At 42.8% G+C, this 25,679-nt stretch overlaps 1 protein-coding gene across 1 annotated transcript in view; it reads right to left on the minus strand.

Annotated features, from left to right (window-relative positions):
- Positions 1–25,679, minus strand: part of LOC311052003 (limbic system-associated membrane protein-like) — a gene marked incomplete at its 5' end in the record, with an annotated part of 276,875 nt that overhangs the window by 26,669 nt on the left and 224,527 nt on the right. Inside the window, one exon of the mRNA XM_084066752.1 lies at positions 241–385. Coding sequence (XP_083922878.1) covers positions 241–385 — 145 coding nt within the window. The remainder of the gene's footprint in view (positions 1–240; positions 386–25,679) is intronic.

The following is a 25,679-nucleotide window of genomic DNA, read 5'->3' on the forward strand; positions in this document are numbered from 1 at the left end:
TTAGTAATCCTCACTAATGATCCTCACTAATGATCATTTAGGTCTGCAACAGCAAAGGCACAGAAAGTGTATGACACAGTGAAGACACACACATCTAAAGATGTAGCACCAACTTTACATTGTTCTCTATAAGGTCATATTGTAGTATAGTAGTATTGTACTGTATATTGTTCTCTAACTGTACCTTCTGTATGTACATTGTTCTCTATAATGTGATACTGCACTAGTACACTACGGTACCTTCTGTATGCGCAGACTGTACTCCAGCTGTCCTTTAGTCACCAGGTCTACTCGGGGGTCCAGGGACCACTTGTCCTGACCAGTGAAGATGATGTTGGATCGATTGAGCCAGGCCACCTTGGACACTGTGTCATCCACATAACACCTGTGGACACAGAGAGCAAGAACAGAGAGGTGAGGAAAACTTTGTCATCCACATAACACCTGTGGACACAGAGAGCAAGAACAAAGAGGTGAGGAACACTCACTTTTATTCTCATCATCAGAGGACAAAGAGAAAGGCGTAAAAGAAAAAAGGAAAAGTCACTTTTATAATGTCATTAAAACTCATTCGGTGCCATTTACGTGTAAAGCGACATCTTCTTCCCACGGCCCAGAGTGCCATTGACGTGTAACACGTCCAAACCGTGTTTTCAGTGTTTACCACTAGATGGCGCTGTTCCGCAACCTATGAGCCACCATTTCAGGCTCAGTCACAGAGAGATCTAGGAGATCACGTGATCACAAGATGTAATGCTCCATCCACTTACTGCTTAGCGTTTTGGGGGAAATGGTTGTATCGTGAGTTCCTTTTTTTCCCCCTGCATTTTTGGCGAGACATGCTATTTTCAACAGCCTTTAGCAAAGCAGGTCGGATTGACTTTTCATACTAAAGATAAATATTCTGTGACTACTTGAAAAGGTAAGAAAAATGAAAAGTCGCTGCCACTATTGGCAATTATTTATTTATTTACTTGGCACTGAATGAGTTAACTTAACAGTGGAGAGATGGCAAACGGGGGAAAAACTATATCAGTGATCTCAAAGAGTAGGCGGACAGCATGAAACTCAGCTGGGTTTAAGGCAAGACAAGGGCTTTTAAACAACAATTTGCTGAAGCAACTGGAAAAGCCAGATAGATTCAACAGTCAAAGCAAAGTACACATTGTTATGTATGGGAGCACTTGACCTGCATACATAATCCAAACACTGGTTAAGGTTCTTGCTGTGACAAACACACTGGCTCTGCTAGACAGCAGGTGTGTTAATAAGTGGTTCCGGACGCAACACCCTGCCCCCCTCCCCATGGGGGGAAAGGGGAGCACTCAAATGTTTTACTTAAGTAAAAGTATCAACAATATCAATAGTAGAAGCACTCAAGGTTCCCAGTTCGATCCCGGGCTGGGGCGCTCCTCCAGAGTTAGTGTCGAAGTGTCCTTGAGCAAGACGCTGAACCCCTAATTTCTCCCGATGAGCAGGTTCGTGCATGGTTTCCTCTGCCATCGGTGTATGAATGTGTGTGTGTGAATGGCACAATCAATGTAAAGCGCTTTAGATAAAAGCGCTATATAAATGCACCATTTACCATTACCATTTACATAGGGCTGAAGTGGTTAATGTATGTTTTGTAATCATAATCAAAATCTACAAAGTAACTAGTAACTAAAGTTTTCAAATAATTGTAGTGGAGTAAAAATATAATATTTGCCTCTGAGATGTTGTGGAGCAGAAGTAAAAGTACTAAAAATATTCAAGAAATGTAAAAAAAAAATCCTCAAAATTGTACTTAAGTACAGTAATTGGGTAAATGTACTTAGTTACTTTAAACCTCTGGATGGATGCACCGCAGTATAAAGAATAACCTATAGTCGAGGGAACCGGGGATAAAAAAGGACCGTTTGGTTCAGATTCTCGCAAATTCGCCAAATTTGGCACAGATGTTGTCCATACCATACTTAATCATTTTAAGATGGGTGCCAAGATTGGCGCCCCATGGTACTGCCATATTGCGCAATCCAATATGGCTGCCACCCGAAAAAAAAACGGAAAGGCCTAGAATCATAAATGATACCACTTTTTAGGGGTTTTCTGGGTCGTAGAATCTGATTCTGGTGTTATTTCAATATTTGAGGTCAAGATTACCCCTCAAGGTCAATTTTACTCATCAAAGTTAGTATATAAAGGTAATATTGGGGTAAAATCCAGTATTTCTGGTGCGCCATGCCAGATTGTACCCCCAAAAAGTTTTTTCTCATTATAAGCTATACTTGTATAATATGTATCAATGTTTCACAATTCAAAACAATCAGATTCTGGTTTCATCTCAATTATATGAGGTCAAGTTTACCCCTCTAAGTAAACATAAGGTCATTTTGGGGTCATTAAAAACAAATCTTATCATTATTTATCGGAAATAATGTTTTGCCATTTAACCTATTTTCAAACTTGTCTGTCAGAGACAAGGCAGGAGTCAAACAGTAACAACATGTGATGTGTTTGCTGAATCAGCCTGCCAGTTAAACAAGGTGAAGGTAGCCTAATGAGGCTGTATTGGTGATTCATGGTGCACATACAAAAGACAGGTAAGTTGTAATGTTAGCAAAGTGCATGCATTTTCTGATAGACAACATAATGAAATTGGTGTATTGTTATAGTTCCATGGTGTGAATACTGTCAAAGAACATTTAGTTGATGTTGTGTTCAAGCTAGCTAACATTAGCTATATTAGCTCAGACTAACATTAGCTAACAATTGCTCAGAGATTACAAGCTAGCTAGCTCAGTGATTGTTGGTGAATGATATCTTGCTGAGCTAAGGTTAATCTGCTTGCACACTTGCCAGCTAATAAGCTAACTAATGTAATTTTAAAGTTCCAATGTGTGATTTTATTATCCACAGATCAATAAGAATTTCTCTCCTTTTTCTACAAATTTCTTCGAGAAAACAGTCAGATTTAAGTTAAAAATGGTAAGGTGAAAATTATGTTATCTCATTGCTTTGCCCAAATAAAGTCAACATTCAATTAGAATAATGATATAAATTGAATAACATTTAATTCAATTATTTGGTATGTTTGCAGTTTGGTTGACAGAACAAATAGAGAGGCTGGAGCAAGAAAGAAGGGGAGAGAGCAGGATGGAGTTGGCATAGCTGAGAGATAAGAACCAGGTGAGAAATTGAACATAGATTGATATACACCTACTAATACTGTCATGTATGCATGTGCACTCTGTTCCCTGGTCCCAACCAATGTTGAGACCAAACCTATGTCCTTGTATTTAGGTGATGTCCATCTTGTTGGAACCTGTGACTAAGCCTGCTATGTCACCTATGAGACAGGATGGCAAGTGAAAGTTCTTAAAATGGTAAGGTGAAATATATATAAAGATATAACCTCATTATTTTGCCCAAATAAAGTCATCATTCAATTAGAATAATGATATAAATTGAATTAAATGAAGTCCTGGGGATACAGAGCCAGGCTTATACGTGAGGAATGTATGTAACACGTATTAGACTGAATCCTCCAGGCTAATACACCTACTAATATTGCTATCATTTTTGCATGTGCACTCTGCTCCATGGTCCCAACCAATGTTGATACCAAACCTATGTCCTTGTTTTTAGGTGATGTCCATGCCTGCTATGTCACCTATGAGACGGGATGGCAAGTGAAAGTTCTTTGTGTCGACGAGCCTACATCATCATAATGGACTAGAACAAGAGTGTCAAGTCAAGCATGTCTTCTATCAAAATTATGAACTGGGAACTCTGTTGTCTTTGTCAAATGGTCAAACCTGGAGAAGGCTTGACAACTCCAAAGACAGAGGGACTTGTATCACTTGAGAGGGATCTAAAAGACTTCAATGATATCAATGCCAATGATCTTCCTTGTAACGTCACGATTAGTCAGTTGAATGATGGTTCAGGCATTTCAGCAACTCTTACATTGCATAAGGCTGTGTATCGCAAAACGTGCAGGCTTTATTGTAGTAGTTCTCGGGTTAAACGGGCGAGAGAGAAGCAAGACAAAGAAGCTGGCCCCAGTGCAGAAACTGGCCCTAGTCCCAAAAAACTCAGATCATCTGGGAATTTTCAGCATCAAGGCAATGTCAAATATTGTATCATCTGTGAGGGCGTGGATCCGGCTAACCTCCACAGGGCAACATCTGATGATGTAGATAACAATCTAAAGAGTTGGGCGAAGACCAACAAAAACTTTGCTTTACTTGGCAGACTAGTTGCCACAGCTTCTGATGCACATGCGGCTGATTTCCATACTCACCATAACTGTTATGTAAGTTTAAGAAACGCTGCTATCGCTACTGAGAAACGTGATTCGGTGCGGCCTGCACCTTCGCCCTTCAATACGATCATCTGCGCTCAGATAATAGCCCTGATCGAACATTCAGAGAACACTTTATTCAAGCTCTCAGAGCTACGCAATATGTATCGAAAGCTTATGAGTGATCAAGGTCATCAATGCCAAGATGGAAAAGTGCCACACTCAACCCGATTCAAGGATCACCTTCTCAAGTTTCTACCTGAATGGGTTGAGGTTTCCAAGGAAAATAAAGGCCGGAAGGATATTTATCTATCTCACAAGTTTAAGGTTGCTGATGAGCTTGCCAAGACATATAGCGCACAAATTGGTCAAGAAGATGCTGTTATTTTCATGCGGGCTGCCATGATGATGCACAACTTTTGCCTACAGAGTCAACAGCCTTTTGATGGCTCCTTTCCTGCTAACTGCCTCACAGCTCCAGTTAGTGAAGAGATGAGGAGTTTCTTCAATGTAGTGCTCCAGGGCCCATCAGCTCTTGAGAAGATTAGTGAAGACAGCAATCTGAATGCAAGGCAGAGAATTGCATGCAACATCTCACAACTGCTTATCTACAATACTAGTAAGAGTACACACCATGCTGTGAAGACGGATACAATACTCCACAACAAGGAGCGAGAAACCCCCTTCCCCCTGTATCGTGGCCTCAGGCTGCATGGAAATGGACGGAACAAAAAACAGATTGATATTGAACATGCACAAGGCATGTCAGTATCATACAAACGGGTCATGCAAGTTAAGCGAGGTATTGCTCAAGCGGTGTGTGCTCGCCATGTCCTAGATGGAGTGGTACTACCAACCAACAGCCGTCTCAATGTCTTCACCACCCATGATGTGGATAATATAGACAGCAAGGCTCAGGGCAACTTCTCACTTGATGAGTTCCACGGATATGCCCTTAGCGTGACCAACCATCTCTCGCATGAGAACCCAGGTGTGAAGCGGGCTCCAATTAAGCTTGACCCCTCTGACACGTCGACTCCAAAGCTACCAGACTCTTACGTGATCCAGCCCCCAGTCCAACTTACTCAAACAGATGTCTTTGCACCAAAATATGGCAACAGCAAAGTCAGACCACCGCTTAATGTGCAAGGTGCCACGGTCAAGGATGAGGTATGGATGGCACACGTTAACAGTGTGCTGAAGCAAGGCACGTTAGCAGAGGGTGACATCATCACTTGGTCGGGATACAACTCTATGCTAGCAAGCGATCAATCAGTGAAGCCCCCAGCTGAGATCGGCATCTATCCTCTATTCCCAGACAAGGCCGCATCCGCATCTTCAATGAAGCACGCGATGGAGCTGACGATGCAAGGCACAGAGTTCCTCAACCCAGGCCAGACTAGCATACTCGGTGCAGATCAGCCACTGTTTGCTCTCATCAAACTGCTCCAATGGCAATACCCCAACACTTTGGGAGAAGACAAGTTGGTTGCCATGATGGGTGCGCTGCATATTGAAGACAAGATGCACCTAATGATTGGGAAGCTGCTGCTCGACTCCGGGTGGGCCACCATCCTCGCTAAGGCTGAGGTCCTGACATCCGGTCGCGCACAATCTGCGCTCAATGAGCATCACATCAAACGCACAAGGTATGCCCATCAAGTTTCTCTCATGTCACTTTATGAGCTCAAACAGACCGCCTACGCAGAGTATTGTGAGAGTATAATGGGCCCACCTGAGTCATTTGATATGTGGGATCAACGTTCACAAACTGTTCCCCAGTTCAAGTTCTGGTCAACCATAATGAAGCTGGAGCTGCTGATGTGTTGCTTTGTGCGGTCCCTGCGGGAAGGGGACTTTCCACTATATGTGCAAGCATGTGACGAACTCTGCGGCTGGTTTCACGCCCTGGACCACACAAACTACGCACGCTGGCTGCCAGTCCATGTCCGTGACATGGTTCAGATGGCTGATAAACACCCTCAAGTACATGCTGAATTCATGAAGGGCAACTTTGTTGTGCAGAAATCAGCTAGAAAGTTCAGCCTCATGGCCAAGGACCAAGCGCATGAGCAGTCCAACAAAAGCCTCCAGGTGCATGGCGGAGCCGTTGGACTCTATGAGAATCCTGAAGCCCTTACACTGTTTATGCTGGCTGGACCTGATTGCACACGGATAGTTGAGGAGTTTGAGGCCATCAATGACCCACCAACGTCATCCACTGCTCATCATGAGGAAGGACATAACTTGCAAGTAAAGTTTCGCAAGGATGTACTCTCGTTCATCGATGTGGTACAGCAGCTAGGCAACCCCTTCCTTGCTACAAGCCAGGAGCTTATTGCACTCGATACACAGAATGTCATGGAGCCGGCAGTTGTTGCTTCTTTATCTCAAATCCATGAAGCCGGCCAGACCCTTCACGCAGCATATGTCAAGGAAAGATTGGAAATGGCTTCAGTACCAGTATCTGATACCGTCAAGCGGAAAAACATGCTAACATTCGCCAACCGAACTGGCCCCAAGAAAAAAGGTACAAAGGACAGTGGCATACAGAAGCAGAACATGGTTTTAATCACACAACTGTTCCTTTCACTCCAGTCACGTCCCAATGCTGACATGACAGACTTCTTTCAGTTCGAAAATCAGAGAGAGCCACCGAGCCTGGCGGACAGAGGGTCTCTGCGATCTGGGACAAAGTCTGACATTCTTCAATGCCTCAATGCTAGCACAGGTCGTGCAGCTTCTGCCAAACAAGCTACCGTTGTGGTGTTGGATATGGCAGCAGTCATCCACATGGTGCGCCCCACAACAGCAAAGACATTCAGCGAGTATGTCTTGCTCAACATTACACCATTTCTGGAGGCCCAAATGACAACTTGTACCCAACGCATTGATGCTGTATGGGACAACTACCCAGAGGAAAATAACCTAAAATATCTTACACAGAAACGGCGTGGGAATGGTTCACGGACAAAAGTCGGTGATGGTAGCACTCCAATCCCTAAGCATGAATGGAACAGTGGCTTCCTAAAAAACGAGGACAACAAGAAGGAGCTCTTCTCATTCATCAGCACACAGATCTCAAAGAATGACATGCGTGGAAAGCTCCTTCTGACCACCCGCTTTGAGACTGTGCTCTCCAACATGCCTTGTGATGTCACAAAACTTCAGAAGTGCAACCATTCTGAGGCAGACACCAGGATCCTCCTGCATCTGGCACATGCAGCAGAGCAGGGTCATACAACAGCCTATGTTCGCACCGTAGACAGCGATGTTGTCATTTTGGCAATCCGGTTTTTCGAGACCCTTGGCCTAACGGAGCTCTGGGTGGGTTTCGGTACTGGTCGAAAATATCGTGACATACCAGTCCATAACATCTACTCTGATCTCAGTCCATCAAAGTCCTTGGCACTACCCCTCTTCCACAGCTTAACACATATACTGCCAATCTCGAGATATCTCGGGACATTAAATCCACCCGTTACCTGCGTATCCCGAGATATCTCGGGATCGTCTTTTTATGTGGTTTAATAACGAAAAAAATTTTTTTTGGTACCATCCTTGATTTTTTTTTTCCCCATGACGCTTCCGACCCATCCTATGAGAACATTTCCGACAACCGTTTCCGGTTCGTTTTTTATCCTGAAAAAACAGTTTTTCCCTGGTTTTGGCTAAAGATCATGGTTTTCACACGGTTTAAAAAACGAATGGTAAGCTCCGGTTGTATTTTCTTTTCTTTGATCGACGAACGGTTATCCTCTTTGTGTTTAAAAACGATCTGATAGCCGATCGGAGGCTAAGCTAATCTAAGATGGCCGGTGGGGAAACGTCACAGCCACGTCACAGCCAAACGGATATGACGTTTGCAGCCTCTTTTACCGGCTGATAACACAGAAGAAGAAAAAGGAAAAAAAGTGTAAACATTATGAGGGCTCGTACGTCCGTCGTTGCTGTTTATAAACACCATCCGATCGCGGATTTTCATGGATATAATTTTTTTGTGAACGGTTCAAAAGGCTATAAAACTCAAAAACGCTGGCAGTGGGTGAGTACCTTATGAATAAACTCTGGCAGGGAATGTGTTAACAGGGTGTGACACAACTTCCCAGTTTCTCGGATGTGGCAAGAAGACAGCTTGGGCAGCCTGGAGAAGCATACCAGACCTCACCAACACACTAGTTGCTCTCACACACACCCCTGACCTCTTCAGTCTTGAGTCTGTGCATATGCAGAACATTGAACGTTTCGTCGTGCTCATGTACAGCAAGGGGTGTGGTGCAGCTGGTGTCAATGAGGCCAGACATCGCCTCTTCACCACTGGAAGTAGATCACTGGAAAACCTCCCACCTACCCAAGCTGCACTGTTCCAACATGTCAAGCGAGCGCTACTGCAGGCAAGTTTCTACTGGAATCAGGCAACCTCGGTCCAGCAGGAAATTCCTGACTTCAGTGAGTGGGGCTGGCACAAAGATGGCACTGGCACATGGCAACCACTGTGGACCACTCTTAGTGATGCATCAGCAGCATGTGACCTTCTTGTTCGCTGTGGCTGCCTCAAGGGATGCATGGGAAGGTGCAAATGCAACCGTATCGGTGTCCGATGCACAATCCTCTGCAAATGCGGAGGTGGGTGCCTTAATAACGAAGATGACAGCCAGTAACTCCACACCTTGCAAGGGATGGAGACACAATAAAGAATGTGAATGACATTGTGATCTAACTTTTTGATTTTATCAAGTTCTACGGAATAACTATTTTGATTACATTGTCCCCTACTGTCAGTTGTTTACTTAAAGTTGAAGTTGGACTTGTGGACTCAGTTGGAGCCTGAGCATTGGATCAAAAAAACATTTTTTGCTGTGTCCCTAGACACATTTTGTTTGTCTTTTTCTTTTAGGATTTTGTTGGCACATATCAATTTTAATTGAAAATTGTTTGTATTAGTTTATTGTTAATAAACAATCTACTGTTTTGAGTTGTGAAACATTGATACATATACAAGTACAGTATAGCTTATAATGAAAACAAATACTTTTTGGGGGTAGCATCTGGCATGGCGCACCAGAAATACTGGATTTTACCCCAATATTACCTTTATATACTAACTTTGATGAGTAAAATTGACCTTGAGGGGTAATCTTGACCTCAAATCATTGAAATAACACCAGAATCAGATTCTACGACCCAGAAAACCCCTAAAAAGTGGTATCATTTATGATTCTAGGCCTTTCCGTTTTTTTCGGGTGGCAGCCATATTGGATTGCGCAATATGGCAGTACCATGGGGCGCCAATCTTGGCACCCATCTTAAAATGATTAAGTATGGTATGGGCAACATCTGTGCCAAATTTGGCGAATTTGCGAGAATCTGAACCAAAATATCCCCGGGGCCCCCGACTGCAGTGCAGTGCCAGTGTGGACCAGCCAATAGCTGACAGGGGTCTGTGTGGTGCTGACAGATCCCTGGACCAGAGCTGCTGAGCTGGGTTGGTTTATCAGGAGAGCTGAATGGATGGATGTGTGCTTCAGGGCAAGCTGTGGGGGGGGGGGGGGGGGGGTGTAGGACCACAGACCAGACGTAATGAGTAGGGATGTCCGATATTATCGGCCTCCCGATATTATCGGCCGATATTAGCATAAAAATTGATATCGGGAAAATATCGGTATCGGTTTTTGAAAAAAAAAAACTTTTTTTTTTTTTTTTGCTTTATAAATAAGTTACAGGAGTTCTTATTGTATATGGTGTGTGTGATATGAAATTTGAGCTTACCCTGATCACAATAATCCCCGCATATATCGGTATCGGTTGATATCGGTATCGGTAATTAAGAGTTGGACAATATCGGTATATCGGTTATCGGTAAAAAAGCCAATATCGGACAACCCTAGTAATGAGAGGCAGAGATGTGCCAAGCCTGTCAGAACAGCCACTCTGTAGCCTCAGTCTACCAGACATCAGCTCTATCATGCGCTATCTGTCCTCCCCCTCTCCCCCTCTTCGCTCTCCTCTCTGCTATCTCTCTCTCCTGCTCTCCTTATTTCTCTCCAGTCCATGACAGGAAGCACGTAAATATGCCATCTCTCTTTCTTTCTCTCCAGGTCATGGCAGGAGTCACATAAACATTTCATTCTGCTTCTAGTCCATCTGCTAACTTCCATCCTCCAATCTGCTCTCTGTGTGTTATTGCCCTAAGCCTGGTGCAAATTAAGTGTATTTGGAAGAGCTGTGTGTGTGTGTGTGTGTGTGTGTGTGTGTGTGTGTGTGTGTGTGTGTGTGCGTGTGCGTGTGTGCGTGTGTGCGCGTGCACGCGTGCGTGCGTGCGTGTGGGTGGAGACTATTCCGTACCAGTGGTGCACGAGATTAGCTACTCACACGCAGTGGTGGAAAAAGTACTCACATGTTTTACTAAGTAAAAGTACCAATACTGCAATGTAGAAATAAACTGTTACAAGTAGAAGTCCGGAATTAAAAATGTACTTGAGTAAAAGTGCAAAAAGTATTGGTATAAAATGTAAATGTAGCAAGAGTGGAAGGCAGCAAATTAGACTATTTCTATTCTTAGCTCCATCTCAAAAGTCATGGAAAAAATTGTTTATGAACAGGTTGATAATTATCTTGAGGACAAAAATCTAATTTACAAATTCCAATCTGGCAGAAAAAAACACTCTACTGAATCATGCCTTCTCTATTTGAACGACTACATCTAACAAGAGGTCGACAAGGGCAAATATTGCGGCATGGTCATGCTGGACCTCCAGAAGGCCTTTGACACCGTTAATCACCCAATTCTGCATGATAAGCTAAAAGCAATAGGTTTTGATGATACGTCGGCTAGCTGGATGGGAGGGAACAGGCGGTCGAAGTAAACAGAACCCTGCCATCCCCCCCTCCCAGTGAGTTGTGGCGTTCCGCAAGGACCTTTACTGTTCCTGATATACAGTATGTGAACGATATGTCATCAGCTTGCGACTGCAACCTGTTCCTGTTCGCAGATGACTCGGCTCTGCTGGTCTCGGAGAGGGACAGGCTGCAGGTTGAAAAATCCCTCCGCTCTGAACTCGATACGATCCGCATCTGGCTCTCTGACAACAAACTATCATTACACCTGGGTAAAACCGAATCCATTCTCTTTTGGTCTAGTGTTAACCTTAACAAGGCTGAGAGCTTCACAATCAAAGCAGGTGACGATGTTATCACAAGAAAGGAGGAAATGACCTACCTGGGTTCCATCTTGGAGGCAAACCTCTCCGGTGATAAGATGGCAGAAAGAGTCATCAAAAAGGTCAATCAAAGAACACGTTTTCTGTACAGGATCTACTTTATATATATAAATATACGTAAATTAAGTCCACAATCATAACACCAGAGGCAGCTCCACTGATCATGTTTAACCCAGATTTGGCACAAGCAAGGGAATGAACTCTTTCTCATGCTATTCAACAAACATGTGGAATGCCCTACCCAAAGGAGTAAAGGAGTGTAAAACCCTACTCACTTTCAAAACTGCCCTAAAGAATCACCTTCAGGAGGCTGCAATTCAACATTGGCCCCTGTCAAAGTCTTGACCTTAAATTACAGCAGTAGCTTCCTCTTTATTTGAAGAACCTACAAGTTGTTTGTATAAAACACAATACAAGCCAGTGTTCTGGTGGTGGGTGGTACATTTTTCATTAGGTCCAGTCTGACATGAAGCAGGGATAAAACATGCCCGCACCGGTCATAAACATGAATGACCAGAGAGGATCTCAAAAGCAGAGGCATGGCTTAATCCCTGCTTGTAGTATAACTGGTCACGTTGAATTAATTAGGCTTAAGGTTTAGGCCTGAAGTCTACTGTAGCTGCTAAACATACATGTTCAAATCTCTGGACACTTTACTTTATGTGATATGAAGAATGAGGAAAATGAAATTAAGCAGAAAAAAAACCCATCTACTGTACTATACTTACGAAAAGTCTATAATTTTCTCTATTTCAATAATTCTCCATTTTTCATTCTCGTGTTTTTTTTCAATTTCTCTCTTCCTTTCATTCTCTAGTTTCATTTTCTGTGTGTCTCTCTCTCTCTCTCTCTCTCTCTCTCTCTCTCTCTCTCTCTCTCTCTCTCTCTCTCTCAATTCACTGCCCGGTTCCATTTAAAATAGAATTGTTCTCGTGGGCTCCATGAAAGTAAATACAAAATAATAATTAGCTCATTGGGGGAGCTGCATGCATACATTTATGGGATCGTTCCCATTTCAAATGGGTTTATCATCCATGAAATTGCAGATAATGGGAATCTGTCAATGGCTTTATGCTCAAACTGTGTTCCCCAGAGCCAGAGTAGAGCCAGAGGCAGCCATGGAGAAGAGGAGTATTAAAGATCTTAGAGATATCCGCAAAGTAGCTAGTAACTAAAGCTTTCAAGTAATTGTAGTGGAGTAAAAGTATAATATTTACCTCTGAGATGTAGTGGAGTAGAAGTAAAAGTATTGACAATTGTAAATACTCAAGTAGAGTAAAAAATACCTCAAAAGTGTACTTAAGTACAGTTCTTGAGTAAATGTACTTCGTTACTTTACACCACTGCTCACACGACAGTCAGACAGACTCAAGGGAGTGAAAACATAGTCTTCGTCAAACAACAACAACATCGGAGTCCTAATAGGCTCTATATGCACAGCAGCCATATTGGACAGAAATTGGGCCCCTTCCTTGCTTCCTTCAGGTGTTACCAATGACACTAATGAAGGCAGGGACGTGCACAGATAGACTCTAGGTGGTGCTAGAGCACCTGCACTTTGCCCTCTTGACCAGAAGTGCCCTTTTGAAAAAAAGAGAAAAAATTGTTATTTTTTTCTTCCAGTTTACAGCAGGGGTCTTCAACAGGGGGTCCGGGACCCCTAGGGGGTCCTCAGAGTTACTACAGGGGGTCCGCCAAATCTTTATGTGATATGATTTTTCTTTTTACCATAACCACTCGAAACCTAGCATCCCTTTTCTGAGGAGAACTTTAGCCAAAAATAGCAGAAGAGGTATAGGTGTAGAGGGAAAAAAGAGGAGACCGAGTAAACAAAAAAAAAAGTATAATTTACTTGAGCACCTGCCCCTCAAAATGTCTCTGCACGCCACTGAATGAAGGCTCTGTTCGATTTCGTGTAGCACAGTGGTTCTCAAACTTTTTAATTTCAAGGACCCCCATAACTCTGAGAGTGTACAAATGGAACCAAATGGAACCAAATGGACCCGGGAGGGTCCATTTGGTTCCATTTGTACACTCTCAGAGTTACACCCTCTCAAGGAACCATGAGGGTCCCTGGACCACACTTTGAGACCGGTGTGCAGTAGCCTACCCATTCCGACATCCCACTACTCCAACTACGTGGCTTCCGTGTGCGGTTAGGGTTAGGGTTAGGTATAGGGTTAGTAACCGTCGGAAAGGCGACATGTAACCTTTGAGACCCACTAGTATTTCTAGTGAGCCAGCATGCACAATATCAGCACCCTGACTCTGTTTGACTAGAATGGAACAGAGCCTTCATTAGTATCATTGGTAACACCTGTGAAGGAAGTAAGAATTTTTCTCCAAAATGGCTGCTGTGCATAGAGCCTATTTGCCAGAATGCCAGTGAAGAAGCCTTGGGTCAGCGTGTGTGCGTGTGTGCGTGTGTGCGTGAATGAAACGGTGCATGTAGGTCAGTGCATGTTGGCAGGTGTGTGCTTTGTGGAGCCGTGTCATCAATAACTTCACAGGTGTGGTTCATGTCATGTTGTTCCATGAATACGTCCATGTATGCATATGTGTGAGAGCATGTTGGACCATATGCTGCACTGTGTGTTAGCAGATCTAAAAGGCTACAACACCAACACCCAGTTGTGTAAAGGAACTAAGTACATTTACTCAAGTACTTAAGTACATTGTTGAGGAACTTTTACTTTACTGGAGTATTTCCCATTTTCAATGCTTACTTCTACTCCACTACATCTCAGAGGCAAATATTGTACTTTGACTCCACTACAATTATTTGAAAACTAGTTACTTTGCATATTTAAATTATTATATTATAAAACACACATTAACCACTTTAGCCCTATTTTATTCATAGGCTATTTGAAAATAGCCGATCTACAAGCTCACAATGCGTTGCATCGTTACGCGTTGTGAGCTTGTAGATCCGCTATTTTCAAACATTTTAGTACTTTTACTTTTGGTATCAATACTTTTGTACTTTTACTCAAGAACATTTTGAACACAGGCCTTTTACTTGTAATGGAGTACTTCTACATTGTGGTAGTGATACTTTTACTTACGTTAAACATTTCAGTACTTTTTCCACCACTGACCAACACCCAGTTGCGTTCTTAAACCATCTGTCCTAAGCAGGGCTGTAGAAACAGGACCTGGCACCAATTCACTATCTTTTCCCCGGTACGAATTGTTTAGCTCTTAAGGGCTTTTTTGTCGTCTGAGTGAGCAAAGTTCTATGGAATCCGACAAGATAATAATGGCATAATGGGTTTCCAGTCTTCCGTCAGTTTAAAGTGATGCTACATGTCTCACGGTCAATTCCCTGCTAGCTGTGACCGATAGAAATTGGCCCAAGCTGCAACGAAAGCATCAAGACGGGTTTTCCACTTGACATGAGTGAGAGAGAGCATCTATGCTGGGAGTATGTAGGAGTAGAATTTAGTTCAGTGTGTGTGTGTGCATGCGTGTGTGAGTGTTTGTTTCTTTGTGTGTATCAAGAGCAGAGAGAAGGGCGACTGTGACGGTTCTAATGTGACGTCACACAGCTGTCGCTGTGTGTTTGGCTTGTGCTGGCAGGTTGAAAATAAATACCTCTTGTGCACAGGTTTCTAACCTGTATAAATAGCGGCTCAAAGGAACAAGCATCATGCCAAAATAAATGCAACCACAGTAGGGAACAGCAGTGTTTATTTGCAGATGTCGCTGCATAGTAGGGATGTCCGATATTATCGGCCTCCCGATATTATCGGCCGATATTAACATAAAAATTGATATCGGGAAAATATCGGTATCGGTTTTTCTTTATAAATAAGTTACAGGAGTTCTTACTGTATATGGTGTGTGTGATATGAAATTTGAGCTTACCCTAATCACAATAATCCCCGCATATATCGGTATCGGTTGATATCGGTATCGGTAATTAAGAGTTGGACAATATCGGTATATCGGTTATCGGTAAAAAAGCCAATATCGGACAACCCTACTGCATAGTATTAATTAGTGCTGTTCAGACAAACAGTCCATGGTCATTTATTTCTAATGTGAAAATACTCATTGTGTGTGAGTATGTGTTTGTGGTGGAAGCTAATGTCCCCCTATGCACTAAAGGTTTTATAACAATGGAAATAGTTTATTATCTCATTAAAACTGTGATGAAATTACACATTCGACAACATGCTTATTTTCTCTTATCGGTAGAGGAATATTGATTATTATGTGACGCCGTAACTCACACACCCATGCACACACACACACACACACACACACGCACGCACGCACGCACGCAACAAATCTCTCAGATTGGTTGTTTATACAATCTCAGAGAAGGTTTCGCAGGGTCCTCTTTTATAATAACTCATACAGTAGCTGGATGGTTACCCAGCATCTCTTATTGCATCGTCTGTCTCCTGGTATGCAAATGAGTTCCTCACAGCATCATAACATGTGGCCCTTTTTACATGCATCGCAGGACACTGAAGCACCGCATTTGTTTACCATACAAATCTTTGGCATGTTTTTTGTTCATTTATTAAAATTTGTGCGGATTCGTCCATCTGTTTTATCATTCAACTCCCGTTTCACGTTTCTCCAACAAAGCATGTCTTTATTATTTGTGCCTTTACACCTGTCAAGAAGACATCTATATATATACAATTTGAATCCTGCGCCATGTCGGTTGTCCGTATGCGACGCCAGTGTGACGGTGTGACGTAATCTGACATCACGATGACAACGCCAGTGTGACGTAATCTCACGACAGCATGACATCACATGACATCACATCCTACCTATAAATTCTAGGATGCCGTCAGATCGCACCAGTTCGGCGGCTTCCATAGTGATAAATAGTAATAATCTATACAAGGAACTCTCTCCACCACAATGACGACAACTTCACCAAAGCCACAACGGCTGGAGATACAACGCCAGACATGGCGCACTGCAAAGTGAACGACGCGTCACGCTAGACGTTCGGGCCGCGTAGCGGCCCGAACTTCTAGTGCTTTACATTCACTGACTGGAAGACTGTTAGAAGTTATTTTTAACGTGGGTTTTACAAATCACTCACTAAAACACGTATATCATTTTTTTAGTGGGTGTAAACCCACTCTATGATTTTGATTCAATGGAATGCGGCTTTAGCCCCGCCCCCCTATAAGTAAGAGTGAGAGTGAACGCCCACAAGAGCCAGAGTAGCCATGGGAGCATGCACGCTCCAGAACACGTCACCCCCATTTATTTCGCAGACAAGCGGTTCTTATATAAGGTTTTCTTGTATTCTTGTATCTGTTTTACTGAGGTTAAGTTTAGGAATAAGGTTAGGTTTAGTTTAGCCATAATTTACTGAGGTTATGTTTAGGAATACCAGATGAATACCGCCGGATTTGCCACAGGGGCTTTATAACAATGATCATAACACATTATAAAGCATGCTATAATTCTGCTGCGTAGGACAGCACTACGTAGGCTACGAAAAGCCTTTCGCCCTTTCTAAATTAATTTGTTACTTGCGGTTTCCCGAAGCTAGTTAGGCAGACACGTAACGCTGTGCTCTTTGAGAACCTACGACGGTGGTGTTTCCCGAAGAAAGTTAGACGCACAACCAGCTGCTACTAATGAGGGTAGAGCGTAGGTTTGGCCGGGTCCCAGCTGTGTAGGAGGCTCTTACGCAGCTGGCGTAGGCTACGCACGACCTGAAATTGCTTGAGGACAACCCGGCTTTTACGTGCCTGCTATAAGGTACTGCGCAGCCTGTGTGGAGACTAGCTCTTACGTGCGGTGTTTGGGAAACGGCATGTAGACCCTTCGTAAGGACCGCACGTAAGTCCCTACGCAGCATCTCTTTGGGAAATGCGGCCAATGACTGTTCATATGGCTGTGTATGGAAGACATGCAATAATATCCTGCTGTATTGTAACCTTATCAATCACTAGAAAAACAATCCAACGTTCATCTAGAGTACTGCTGATGATTGTAGAGTGGGCAATTAGAGCAAGCGTCCGATAAATTATAAGTTGTAGTTGTAACTACTACAAACTATTCACATCCAACACAAAGGTTTTTGCTAGGAAGAAATACACCCTTTGCACTTATTGCCATGCATGTAGGCTCACATGTACACCTTTTGTCATTCACATGTATTGATGTTATAGCTGAAATGTAATGTTTTCATATTGGTCAAGGTGCGCTGTCACAATGTTTCCGCATTACATCTGCACTATTTTTATATGCGCGTGTATGCGCGTGCACATGCACGAAAATGCACGTGTACGTGACTGCGCATGCATGTACGCTCCCCTGCTTCTAAAAGTAGCACTACAACACTGAACACACCCACTCTCACATTGGAGATGTTATCCAATTAATTATTGTTTTATAGTGTTGGATTTGAAAGGACATAAACATACGTCCTTGGCAGGCAATGTGTTAAGTCAGCCAGTTACAAATAAAAGTTATTATAACAGTTAAGAGCTACTTTCAACCATAAGATAGTATCTTCTTGGTGAATATATGGCCTCTGTCTTGGGAGAAAGAACAGCATATTAGAGTCTACATTGTATAATACTGGTACAAATAGTCCATGGGTCCAGGTCAGAATTTTCACTAATCAGGGACACTCAAGGTGGCAAATTCTAGTTTGGTATTTTGAAAAGGTCTATATCCCTAGATAATATTTCAACATGATAACCCTTCCTAAGTAGTAGCTTAGTCCTAGTTATCAGCCTTCAAAGACACCAACCATAGATCCAAAGAATGAAAAAATCGCCTAACCTTTTTTGAATAGAACATGTCATACAGAGGGAAAAAAACATTATTCAATCTCTTTCATTCACTTATTTAACCACATGAACCCTAGCATGCCTATTCTGGGGCAAACATTCAGCAAATGGCATGTCTACAAACTCACAACACTTCACGTTGTGAACAGCATTTTCACTAATCGGGGTCACTCAAGTGCAACATTTGCAAATTCTAGTTTTGTATTTTGAATAGGTCTATATCCCTAGATGATATTTGATCATGATAGCCTTTCCCAAGTGGTAGATTAGTCACAGTTATCAGTCTTCAAAGACACCAACCATATATTCAAATAATGAAGAAAGCGTGCCACTTTTTTTGAACAGAACACGTGATACAGAGGGGGGAAAAATACATTTCTCTCTTTCATTCACTTTAATAATAATACAAAAAATAATAGTAATAGTAGCTTGAATTTATATAGCGCCTTTCAAAAACAATGAACAACCAACAGACAAACTAACAAACAAAACAACAAACAACTATATGCCATAAGCCTGAGAGAATAGGTGTCTTTTCAAGACACACAGCCTTAGGAGTCCAGTGTTGCATGAGCATGGAGCAGGAGCTTGACCAATCCCTATTGGGAGAGAGTTCCACAGGGTGGGGGCTGCCACACAGAAGGCTCTGTCCCCGACAGAGCCTTCAGAACAAGGTTCAGAACATGGTTCAGAACAAGGTTCGCTTGTTTGCCTTGGGGACAGAGAGGAGGTCCAAGTCTGTGGACCACAGGGTCTGTGACAGAGTCAGTTTATGGAGTAGGCTTGAGAGGTACTTTAATCAATGATGATCATCATCATCATCATAACTGTCATACCAATATCAATTCTTCAGTATTCGTCACCGTCATCATTATCATCATCATAATCAATCAGTTCCACTTCATCTTCCTCCTCTTCCTTCTGATTGCTGCAGGTTTGTAGCTTGCACATTTCTGTGCACTTTAATTTGTTGGCAAGGCAGGAACAGTCTGGAAGCTTGCAGGTCCGTACACACTTGCAGGCCATAAGTTCCAGGACAGCCATTGGTGCTGAGGCTGACAGGCTGGTGGTAAATACTAAATGGTGCATTTATATAGCGTTTTTATCCAAAGCGCTTTACATAGATTGTACATTACATTCACCCATTCACACACACACATTCACACACCGATGGCGGAGGAAACCATGCAAGGCACCAACCTGCTCAGAACAATTAGGGGTTCAATGTCTTGCTCAAGGACACTTCGACACTAACTCTGGGGGAGCCCGGGATCGAACTAGGAACCTTGCGGTTTCCAGTTCACTCTACCCAGCCACTTTACCCCTGAGCCACTGCCGCCCCATGGTGGTGCATGTGGAGTGGGCTGTTCATGTGAAACAGTGCAAGAGTTGTAATTGTCTCCAATGACACACACACCTTCACATTACTGCTATACTACACCCCATATACTTCCAAGCACTGAGGATGAAGGAGATCTGGCAGCAGTATGGCACTGGTGAGAAGCGGCGCATCCTCCCACTGCATCAAGCAGTCTCTCATCTTGGAGCACCACTAGCCAAGACAGTGATCAAGGCACATATCCTGACTGGAGATGACTGCATTAGTAAGGTGGGGACCAAACATGCAGCTATGGCTTCTGACCCAGTGCAATATCTGACAATCTTTGGAGAGGCAGACACCTTGACTGAACAAGACACAGCGTTGACAGAGAAGTACTTGGTGCGTGTCTGGGCAGGGGCCAGTTCAAGTACAACAGCAAGACATTTGATGACCTCAGGGTAGAAAACTATACCAGTGCCAGTGCTGGAATGGATGCTCTCCCTCCCACAAGTAGTGTGATCAGAGGCCACATCCAAGGTGCCTTTCTGGTGCATACGGCTTGCGACCTGTTGCGACAGCCAAGGAACCTCAGGCAAGACTAGCACCAATGGAACATGGATGGGAGGAGCACTTTGGTACACTCCTGCCATCTAAGTGTCTGAAGGCCTTACCACCAAGTCTGCTCACAATATGCAAGTATTCAGGCAAGTGTGACACTCGCCGATGTGGGTGCCATGCTGCTGGAGTTCCATGCATTATATTCTGCCATGGAAAATTTTAAAATCCATCCTGTAAAAGTCCATCACACTAACCAGCATGCACATATATGGTGCACTTTGAGAGGAATTGTTATTTGATTTTGAGTTACGATTTTATTTGTATATCATTTTGTAGGTCTAAATCACTCTTATTTGCTCATTTCAACACCCAATTAAAATAATAAAATATTTATAATTGTTATGTATCTCATGTGTATGTCTTTTGTTATAAATAAAACAAATCATTATTGAAATAAAAAATACAATGAAAGAACAACATTATTGAGTAATTGAGTTATTGAAAAATTGCATTGACTTACATATTTCAATGACAAGATGCTCCTTAATGGTCAAAACAATATCAGAAAGGAATTATAAATGCCAGAATTAGTTTAATTAGTCTTATTACACCCGTTTTTAGTCCTAACAATGGCCAAGCTATGGCCAAGGTCTTGGATTTTCATCATAGCCGATGGCGGCCATTTGGCCATTACGCCATTTGTGGCACTATGGCGGATGAGCACCTCTGTGATTTTTCATGTCTAGGTACCCATTGACTCAGTTCAAGTGAGAAATTCTCCTAACACCAAATTGCGAACGGTTCTATAGGCCAGGTACAGAACTACTGTGCAGATAATGAATGTGGGGAGATAATGGCAAAAACATGAATGTCCTAAAAAAGTATTAAAGCTACTCATTTGAAAAGGTTATCATGTTTCAAAGTACTTATATGGACCCTACAAACAAAATGGTGCCAAAGAGATTTTGCCACCTTACGTGTCCCTGACTTCTCGTCTGGCCCATGGACTAAAAAGTGTGAGCATTCCTCAAATATTTCTCTAATTTATGGCCTAATTCAACCTCCACAACACTCAACAGCGTATATAGGCAGTCACCCATTTCACAATATCATCTCTCACAGCGCTGTAAGACCTCACATACAGTACACATATCACACTATTTTATATTGCTATACAGCTTGTTGCAGCACCACATGATGAAAGTCAGAGACTACGGAGTGTAACTGCAACAGAGCGCTGCCAGTAAGAAGAGTCTGTCTGTTATATTTGGTGCACCCGTTATGGGTCAGTCCTCAAAAGGAAATTGAATTTGTTTTTTGCAGTTCCTCCAGCTGTATTTTATACTGTTTCGTTCATTAGTATTCTAGCAGGTCTAGAGAGAAAGGGGGGGTGAGAGAGAGAGGTACAGACGCATGATTATGAATCCCACCAACGTTATAGGATATGGACCTGCCTTACCTGTCTGATTGGCTCCCTGGCAGGCAAAACCTGGCAGTTTTACTGAGGTTAGGGTTAGGGTTAAGGTTAGGTTTAGGCATATAGTTTTACTGGGGTTAGGGTTAGGGTTAGGTTTAGGCATAGTTGCAGAAAAGGGATAATAATGTGGTACGCACAGACTACGATACAGACAGACAGACAGACAGACAGACAGACAGACAGACAGACAGACAGAGACATGGAGGGAAGAACAGAGTTTTTCAGCAGAGGATTATACTTAAGGCAACATAGTTATTCATAGAATTATGATGAACCCATTAAGACCTGGAACTGTGTCATTTTAGATTTATTTGGCTATTAAAAAATAGCAGATAGCACCGAGTGCCGCGCAGCTATGAGCTTGTAGATCTGCTATTCTCTAGAGAGAGAGAGAGAGAGAGAGAGAGTGTTAATATAATAATGTGTATTTGAAGCTCTACTGTAGCAGCCTCTAGCACTGAGGTCCTTATAGAAGCAGATCAACTGAACTGGCTGCATGGTTCTATGTCTCCCTCAGTATCACATGGGTTTACTGCTGATCAATACACAGCTTGATCTGGGTTTAGACCTCACATCTGTTCTCACACATACACGCACGCACGCACGCACACACGCATGCACGCACGCAATTCTTAGCCCTATTTAGTTAACTAAAATGTTCAAATAATTGTAGTTGAGTAAAAGTACAATATTTGCCTCTGAGATGTAGTGTAAAAGTAAAAGTATTGAATATTGGATATACTACACTAAAGTAAAAAATACCTCAAAATCGATAAAAGTACATGTACTTAGTTACTTTACACCACTGTGTACATGCATGTGGAAGGTTAGCAAGGTGAGGACATGAGCAACACACAAAAACAAAACATCACTCTCCAACTGATACATCTCACACAGCGGGGAGCACGCACACAAGCACGCACTACTACTAAAGATTTCAAATAATTGTAGTGGAGTAAAAGTATAGACAATTGGAAATTCTCCAGTAAAGTAAAAGTACCTCAAAATTGTACTTAAGTTCAGTACTTGAGTAAATGTATTTAATTACTTTACACCACTGACACACACACGCACGAACGCACGCACGCACGCACGCACGCACGCACGCACGCAAATACATGTGCATACACGTGCTCACACACACTAACAGAGAGGTCTTTGGTTGTTGAGCAGTGACTTTGCCCCTGGGGTTAAGTGATGGTGGGTGGACTGTGGACTTGCGGGTATTTTCACCTGTGCGCCCGACTGCACAGCTGAGCAAGATGACTTACAGTACATACAAAATGAATGTTGTGATACAGACAGAGTGAATGTAGGTTTAAATTACATTTAAATCGCTGTCTCAGCAAACGAGTGTCCTTTAGACCCACATGGGAGAGGATGGGTGTGAATGTATGTGGAGCAGATATGTGCTGCATTAATAATTGTGGTCATTCATCAATGTCTGTGTTAATGTCATGCTGTAAAGTGTTTGCCTGGGAAGACCGTTTATTGTCTCCCTCAGAGTTACAGTAAAAATGACAGTTTATGATTATGTGATGTGCATTATCTCGTTCCCCAAGAACTGCAGCCTTTTCAGATTCCAACCTGTGCTTTTCAGCATCTATGTCAGTGTGTGTGTGTGTGTGTGTGTGTGTGTGTGTGTGTGTGTGTGTGTGTGTGTGTGTGTGTGTGTGTGTGTGTGTGTGTGTGTGTGTGTGTGTGTGTGTGTGTGTGTGTGTGTGTGTGTGTGCAAACTGTACATATTATGTGTGTTTTTACAGTATGTACACTGTCTCACTGTGTCTGCATGTAGATACATATCTATTACATACTGTACATCTGAATCTTGTCAAATGCCACATCTGGTCTTTTTCACTGAGACTCTTAAGTCGACGGCACACACACACACACACACACACACACACACACACACACACACACACACACACACACACACACACACACACACACACACACACACACACACACACACACACACACACACACACACACACACACACACACACACACTCATGTCTGTTGTGAGAGACACATCAGAAGACACCTCAAAGGTCTCCATCGATCCCGGAACCAGCACATGAGAAAAGAAACTCTCAGATTCTCAGTAGTTTCTGGGTTGCTCTCCTGCAGCAACACTATAGCAGTCGTGTGACTCACCTTTTCCAGTCTCCATAGGATTGTTGTCTAAGAACGACTGTAAACCCTGGCTTGCATAACAGAGAAGAAGGCCAAGGTGACATCTGAAAGAGGCTCTCACAGGCTCATTCAACTTAAAATGCAGAATACAGAAGATCCACATTGGATCCCATGATTCCATTGTTTTTGGTGTAGCCGCCCCTATATGGGACGTTGACATTTGCTGCACTGTGATTGGCCACCCATTGTACACCCCTAAGGGTTATATATATATAATATATATATATATATATATATATATATATATATATATATATATATATATATATATATATATATATATATATATATACATACATAATATATATATATTCTTTTTTTATAACGATGTGCTAATAAACTAAACTAAAATCATACATTTAGTTTATCTGAAGTCAAGGTCTATTCAGGCTTCAGACAGGACTGCTTCATCCCTGGACGTTACTTTGGGATGTTGTGTTAAAGATGATGGGGTGGGACTGTGTATGTAGATCCCCCCCCCCCCACTCCTTCGACTTTAACATCCCCCATAAAGTAACATTTTGGAAGTGAAATGAATCCTGTTAAAAATAGTTGTGTTTCCATGGTGAAGTCCTTGTCCCTTTCTGTCACTGTTTCCACACACCTTGAGGCTTAAAGCAGAGCACTGTCACCGTGATTAACAACTAGCGTGCCCACGCACACACACACGCGCACACACACACACACACACACACACACACACACACACACACACACACACACACACACACACACACACACACACACACACACACACACACACACACACACACACACACACACACACACACACACACACACACACACTGTACTGTATGTTGTAACCATCAAGGCCTTGATTTATCCCCCTGAAAGCTCACACTGCCATGTGATTACAAAAGGACAGAGGTATTTGCATGGACACATTTACACAAATACAACGCTTGCTATTTCATATGAAGTCCACAGAGCTAATCTCACAAACTGATAAACCAATCAGTAAACCATTTATGAAGCATAGACGCCTAAAGCTCTCCTCACACACCAGCGCACGGTGAATCCCCAAAATACCTAATCTAGGTATTATAATTGAAATGGCCATGTCAGGGGTTGGCCAGCACACGAGCACTCCAACTGCCTCCAAACTTGGCACAAAATATCGCTCAGTGGTCTGGCCACATAGGCTTCTTTCCCCACCTTGAAAGGACTTACACGTTGTACAGTTTAACATTTTTCCCCATATTGTGGCCAGTAGGTGGCGCGCATGCACAGTAGGCACACGTGCAGTAGGCAAATACAAACGTAACTTCCGCTTCCCAAGCCCCCCTCGGCCCCTCCCCCTCTCATTCACTGCTCCCATTCATTCGATCCCAGTCTGCTCTTTCACTGCATGCAGGAACACGCAGACAACAACACATATGTATAATTACTTAAAGAGGTGGTGCCATGGTTTTGCACTTTTTCTGTTTTTCATGTGTCTATGAGGTTGATAGAACTTCATTAAGGCCCCCGCTGGTGGTTTTATGGTGTTTCATGTCTTCTCTGACTATTTTGAGTTTTTTCCTGGAGGCTGAAACCTTGAGAGTCAAACGTGCCAATCCAAAAACAGGGGCATAGTGACATCACAGAGCCCCCAAAAAACATACCCTCCCCCTCATTATCATAACACAACAGGTGTGGGCATGAGGAGGAGGAGGGACTAGGACAGGTGGGTGGTGCTAAGGTGGTGGAGGAGGTGCTAAGGTGAGAACCAGGCATACTTAATGAACTGGAGGCGTGTCCACATAAAAACATTTTTTTTTACAATTTCTGTACACTTTTTTTTTTTGAAAAATATTAATAATACCTTATGATC

The sequence above is a fragment of the Gymnoscopelus microlampas genome (assembly GCF_963454915.1).
Source record: "Gymnoscopelus microlampas genome assembly, chromosome: 1".
Classification (NCBI taxonomy): Eukaryota; Metazoa; Chordata; class Actinopteri; order Myctophiformes; family Myctophidae; genus Gymnoscopelus; species Gymnoscopelus microlampas.